Source organism: Mus caroli, chromosome 11, assembly GCF_900094665.2.
Source record: "Mus caroli chromosome 11, CAROLI_EIJ_v1.1, whole genome shotgun sequence".
Taxonomy (NCBI): Eukaryota; Metazoa; Chordata; class Mammalia; order Rodentia; family Muridae; genus Mus; species Mus caroli.
The window spans coordinates 75426657-75432680 of NC_034580.1; the positions used below are offsets into that span (position 1 = coordinate 75426657).

Consider the following 6024-nt stretch of genomic DNA (forward strand, 5'->3'; position numbering starts at 1 on the left):
ACACACACACACACACACACAAATAAAAAACAGCCTAAACAGGAAGCCATCAAAGAGAACTCTTAAAAATTGTGGTAAGGATGCTGAAGTGTAGTCTCCACAGTTGATGGCTTCTGGCAGGGGGTTGGGTTGGGAAAAACTCAGTTTTCTTTAAGGAGCTGGCCACTGGGAGTTTGACCATGCTTTAGTGAGTATATGGGCAACACAAATTGGACTTGTGTTTTGTTTTTTGCTTTCCTTTCTTTGTAGCTGGCATTTCCTACTTTGTGGGTTCTTTCATTCTTCCATCCCCCTTTCCACCCTTTCAACCCCCTAATCCTAGATAAGAGAGAAGCAAAGGATAGAAAGGAGACTACTTCCTGCTGATTAGGGCTGTGAGTTCCCTTGGCAAGTTTGATCTTCACTGTCAGGATATCTTCTTGTTTCTTCTTTGCTCACAAAGACCCAATAGCAACCAACTAACAACCAATAACTCACCAACAACCCACCCTGCCTCTTAGAGCCCTAGCATTTATATACCCTCTGAAAAGTCTCTAGAATTTCAAATATCACACAGCTGGAGAAACTATCTGCTGCTGGTAAAACCACTGTCCTGCTAGAGCATGAGGCAAATCATATAGTCAGCTGCTGTGAGCAATCTGAAACAGTCCTATAGCTCACTTCAGAGAGTAAACAAAAGCCTATACTTAAGTTTTTAAGGACCTGGGAGGACTGGGAAGTGAGTGTGATCAGGGTGCATTATGTGAAATTCTCAAATAATCAATAAAAATATTAGTGTTGAGGGAAAAGAAAAGAAACCAAAAATCAGATCTAGCCAGAGGTGATGTTGCATGCCTTTAAACTCAGCAGAGGCAGGCAGATCTACTGAGTTGAGTTCTGCCTGGTCCACAGAGCGATTTCCAGGACAGCCAAGGATATACAGAGAAATCCTGTCTTGAAAAACAAATAGAAGGGAAAAAATAGCACTCCCTCAAAAAAAACAAACAAAACAAAAAAACAAAGTAAAACAAAACAAAAAAACCAACAACAACAACAGAAAAACCCCAAAACAAACAAGGCATTTTGTTTTCTTTGCCTGCAGAATCATATTGTACTATCCCCACAAAGCCCTTAGGAACTACCTGTGTAATTCAGCATTTTTTCATTGTTTAATCTCAGAGTTCTTTGAAATATATGCTGAAAATATGTGTGCAGTTTATTAGGTTTGTAAGTAGAGCGTCACAGCTTGCACAGTTGAACACCAGGACAGAAAAGTGGGGCGCCATGCTGTTGTCCCTCATACTCTTTGCTGTCTTCCTTTCAGCTTTCCAGACTTCTGAATATGTAGCGACGATACAGTTACCAGGGCCAGCGGACCTCGGGAGGCGAGGATAGAGACTTTAAAGTGCTGTGCCAGTGTCTGTTATTGTTGGGGTCCAGGAGTCACCTCACAAACCACACAAACACTGATCTCAGTCAGACAGGAATCGTTTAGTGAGCATTCACCCCAAGACTGATTGATTAGGAGCACGATTCAAACTTGGGATCTTACAGGGTTTTTAAGCCTAAAATCTACAAATACCTGTGTCAAATGACTCCACCAGTCAGGATTTAGGGATAGAGGATTTCTTTTGGAACATGTCTTTGTTGTGTATCCTGCTTCCACTGGTTGGGGTATTCAACTATGGCAGGGGACTTGCCTCACCTAATATTCATGTCTTAACTTGCCTACCTAGATGTCTGTTATCTGCTCAGTAGGGTGTTAGTTCCCTGTAAGGTCTTGGGAACTTAAACCTTACTCAACCCCTGCTCAAAATGGAAGTCTTATTCCATCTACATAGTGTCTTATATTGGTACAGGTTGGGGTCCATTCCAGGGGCAGCTTATAAGAGCAAATAGCATAAAGCTTTTACCCAGTTATAGGAAGTGCTGCTGTGTGGTTGGTTTGTGTCCAAGCTTGTTGTGGGTGTGGCTCTATACTTCCACCTCACTGTTGGGGTGTCAGAATAGCTGATAGACCTCTCTCAGAGGCAAGAAACAGTCTAAGATACAGGTTTCAGCCCATGTTTTTCTGGGTAAGAAAAAGGCTGTAGTTCTCCTGTGTACCCAGAGACCACTGGGAACTTTGAGGAGTTGAGATTGGGGGCCTGGAGTTGGGGGTGGATCTGGTTTAGCTCTGAGTAAGTGCCAGGAGTATGGAGGGCCTTTTATAGGAGACTTAGGTGTGGCTCTGTATTGATGCCCCCCCCCCCCCCTCCAGCAATCCTTGATGAAGGAGACGGCCTTGCTTGCCAAAAGCTTTATGCATGGCAGATGAAGATGCATCCGTCTAACTCAGGGTATACCAGAAATTAAATATCTTTTGCAGGAAAGAATGCCAAGAAAGGAAGCTCACTGTCTGAACACTCAGGGTCTGTCTAGATACCTCATTAGCATGGAGAACTCTGGGCTCTCTGTTATGTGACTGGTTGTCATGGGCCTTTTAGTGGGGTGTTGTGCTCCAGGACAGGACCCTAGTCAGGAGCTGGTTTGAATTTTTGCCCTTCTCAATTACGAGATTTGCTGGGGTTTTGAACTACCTTACTAGTTCTTGTGTCTGGTGGCATGGTCCTCTGCCCCACACATGGATAACTGTACAAAGCAGTTCTACTGACTTTATGTCGTGATTGGATTGGTTTGCAAAGGCACAGAACATAGCAGACTATGTAAGCTCGGTCATGAGAGAGTTTCCTAGTAACAGCAGAAACAACATATAAGAAAGTTTCCTTATGTTAGTAACAGCACAAAATGGCAGGTTAGCCAGGTAACAATTACCTAGGCCATAACATTCCTTCTAGACCTTAACAGTTGTGAGGTTTGTTTTGCAGGCCCTGACAGACTACAGGGCAGAGCTCCGGGACGACCCAATCATCAGCACACATTTGGCCAAGCTGTACGATAACTTACTGGAACAGAATCTGATCCGGGTCATTGAGCCTTTTTCCCGAGTCCAGGTAAGAACCTTCCTGGGAGCCTTGTCAACAGTCTGGGGCTAGCTGTGGTGCTGTGGCCACTTCTTTCTCCACAGTTGTCCAAAATAGGAACTCACTTTCAAGGGTATGTCTGTCTGGTAAGAGGCCACCAAGGGTTTGGACTTGTCTTGCTGGGAAATGGAGAAGGAAGCTGGTGGGGTAGAAAGCTGCAAGCTGGCCTGTCCTTGTATTTTGAGTATTATCCCTCTTGTCCTCACTGTACATGTGGTAAATACTTCATGTGTTTGGTGCATGGGATGGGAGTCTATTCTGTGTAGTGATAGCAGGGAAGTAGGCAGAGCAGAGGACAGTAAGCATGGCCACAAGGAAGCTGCCCTGTAGACTCAGCAGGCTCGAGAGACACACAACAGTTCTCTGTCCTTCTTTTTATATTGGCAGTAAATTCAAACGTTCAGTGTTGCTGTCTGCTTTTCCTTTTAGATTGAACACATATCTAGCCTCATCAAACTCTCCAAGGTAAGTTCTCAGGTCTGCTAGAGGTGGGAATAGGGAAAGGTGCGGAGGGGCTGGCCTCTTTCTGGGAACAGAACTTGGGCTCCGGGCTACAGTTGTGTTGTTGGTATTTTGCTCCAGTCCATTTCTTATAAGAGTCTTTAACTTTCATGTCAGGCTGATCTCTGACCAGTGAATATTGGTGTCTTTAATTATGTACTTCAATTTTAGGCCGACGTGGAAAGAAAATTATCACAGATGATTCTTGACAAGAAGTTTCATGGTGAGTAAAAGTCATGTAGGCCAGGAGCTGGCTAGAATTTGAAGGGTGTGTATCTTTAAAATGGGCTGAGTTTCTCTTCAGATGGTTCCTTGTAACCCTCCCTTTGAAGAATGTGTAAGGGGCTGGAGAGAGATGGCTCAGTGGTTAGGACATTTAACTGCTCTTACAGACCCAGGTTCAGTTTCCAGCATCTATATAGCAACTTCCTGTAAACTAAGAGGATTTGACACTCTCTTCTGGCGTCCGAGGTTTCTTGCAATACACATGTACTAGGTATCTTCATAAATATACACACAGACACACAGACACACACACACACACACACACACACACACACACACACACACAGAAATTAAAATAATAAAGGACCCTTTAAAAAGATTTATTTATTTATTTAATGTTAATACACTGTAGCTGTCTTCAGACACCCCAGAAGAGGGCATCAGATCTCATTATGGATGGTTGTGAGCCACCAGGTGGTTGCTGGGATTTGAACTCGGGACCTTCAGAAGAGCCAGTCAGTGCTCTTAACCGCTGAGCCATCTCTCCAGCCCCCTAAAGGACCCTTTTTTTTTTTTTTTAAAGAAGAGAGTAAATAGAAAGGTGTGTTGTGAAAAGTTGGGAGAAAATGAGGCTAGGGAGTGGGTCCTATTGTTACCATCTAATACCTCCTTCCACCTGGTTTGTCGCTGTGTTTTTTTTCAGGGATTTTGGACCAGGGGGAGGGTGTCCTGATCATTTTCGATGAACCCCCAGTAGATAAAACTTACGAAGCCGCTCTGGAGACTATTCAGAACATGAGTAAAGTAGTGGACTCCCTCTACAGCAAAGCCAAGAAGCTGACATAGGTGAGTGCTGGCCCTGGGACCAGCATCAGGCGGCACTGAACACCGGCTGGTCCTCACGGCTTCCCCGATTGACACTGCTCTGTCTTCTCTTGCAGAGTTGGATCTGTAGCGGTCCTTTGGAGAGTGTGTGTGGCGGGAGAGTGAACCCTTGGGGAAATGCTAGGAGATTCTTTTCTTTCTGTTCTACTTTTCGCTCGGAAAGTTTTTAACCCTCATTGGTGCATCTGTATCCAGCGATAGGCGGCCAGTTCTCATGTAATCCGTACTGGCCTTCACGGGAGTGGGGAAATTGCTTAAAAAAAAGAAAAAGAAAAAAAAAAAGATTCTAAATAAAAGGAAAAAGGCTTACACTACCTAAAGCTGTGCTCTCTGCCTCCTGGGAGAGGGCCGCAAAGCCAGGCACCCTGCCAACCACTGGGGATCCTCACCCACCTGCTGGGCGCCACCTCTCCTCCTCTTCAGAATTGGGTGTTTGCTGACCATCAAAAGCAACGACTTTTTATTCTGTTTGTACTGAACCAAAACAACTATGTATAGACTGCTGTTTTCCTTTTCATTTGAAATGAGGCGTTTGGTGTTTTCCTCTGCCATCTGGCCTGTCCACCCTTCCCTCTCTGACATTGGCTCCAGCAAACTAGCTGAAGGGCCCGCTGTGCCGCCGCCGCCGCTGCAGCCGCAGTACATGCTCGGCTCCGACCTGTGAAAAAATGGAAAGAAGTCCAGGAGCTAGTGTCCACCACGGCCACACGGGGAGCAGTGAGGGCCCACAGCCCTCGGGGGCCTGCTGTGCATGTGGCTTTTTAACACTGTAACTAGATTAGACTCAGTGTTTTAACCATCCCTCTCTGCCCTCTTTGCTTTCCTCTCCTCTCTTTTCCTCTCAGCCACGCCCTTTCTCTTGTCCTCTAAACTCCATCTGCTGCTTCCCTCTCCCACTCTTTCCTGCTGTCAGATGGATTTGGTTGGGTTCTTTTTTTTTTTTTTTTTTCTTTTTTAAATAGTGAACATTAGGAATGAGACTGGGGTGTTTTTTTTTTTAAATAAAAAAATATTAATTTTCCTTGTTGCATTTGAAGCACCCTCATGTCTCCTTCCCAGTGTCTTTCTCTGCCTCTTGAGAGGGTGACAGACAGGGTGGCGCTGTTTTAGCATGCTTTGTATTTGGTGCAGTTACCTAGCAGGCTTTGATGCCTTGTGGGCAGGTAAGCGCCTGCACCTTTGCTGTGCCCACTGTGCTTTGTCCCTGTCTTCTTCCTCCCTCCCTCCCTCCCTCCTCCTGCCCATCTCCCGCCTCCTTCCTGCTGGCCTCTTTCTCTTTCTTTAGAACCTTTCTCAGATTATCCTTCCAGGTTTTGGTAATAAATTTCTATTTTGTAAAAGGATTTTGTTGTACCAGGTTTTGCATCTTCACTGAATCTGACTGGCTTTTATTTTCCTTTTCAAAATCAGG

The 6024-nt window shown here is 45.1% G+C and overlaps 1 protein-coding gene across 1 annotated transcript in view; it reads left to right on the forward strand.

The window, feature by feature from the left end:
• The window catches only part of Psmd11 (proteasome 26S subunit, non-ATPase 11), a 44049-nt gene extending 39122 nt beyond the window's left edge, over positions 1–4927 (forward strand). The window contains exons 10-14 of the mRNA XM_021177113.2: positions 2847–2972; positions 3432–3467; positions 3675–3726; positions 4432–4574; positions 4670–4927. Of these exons, the coding sequence (XP_021032772.1) occupies positions 2847–2972; positions 3432–3467; positions 3675–3726; positions 4432–4574 (357 nt within the window). The 3' untranslated portion in view covers positions 4670–4927. The remainder of the gene's footprint in view (positions 1–2846; positions 2973–3431; positions 3468–3674; positions 3727–4431; positions 4575–4669) is intronic.
• Positions 4928–6024: the final 1097 nt, after the last annotated feature.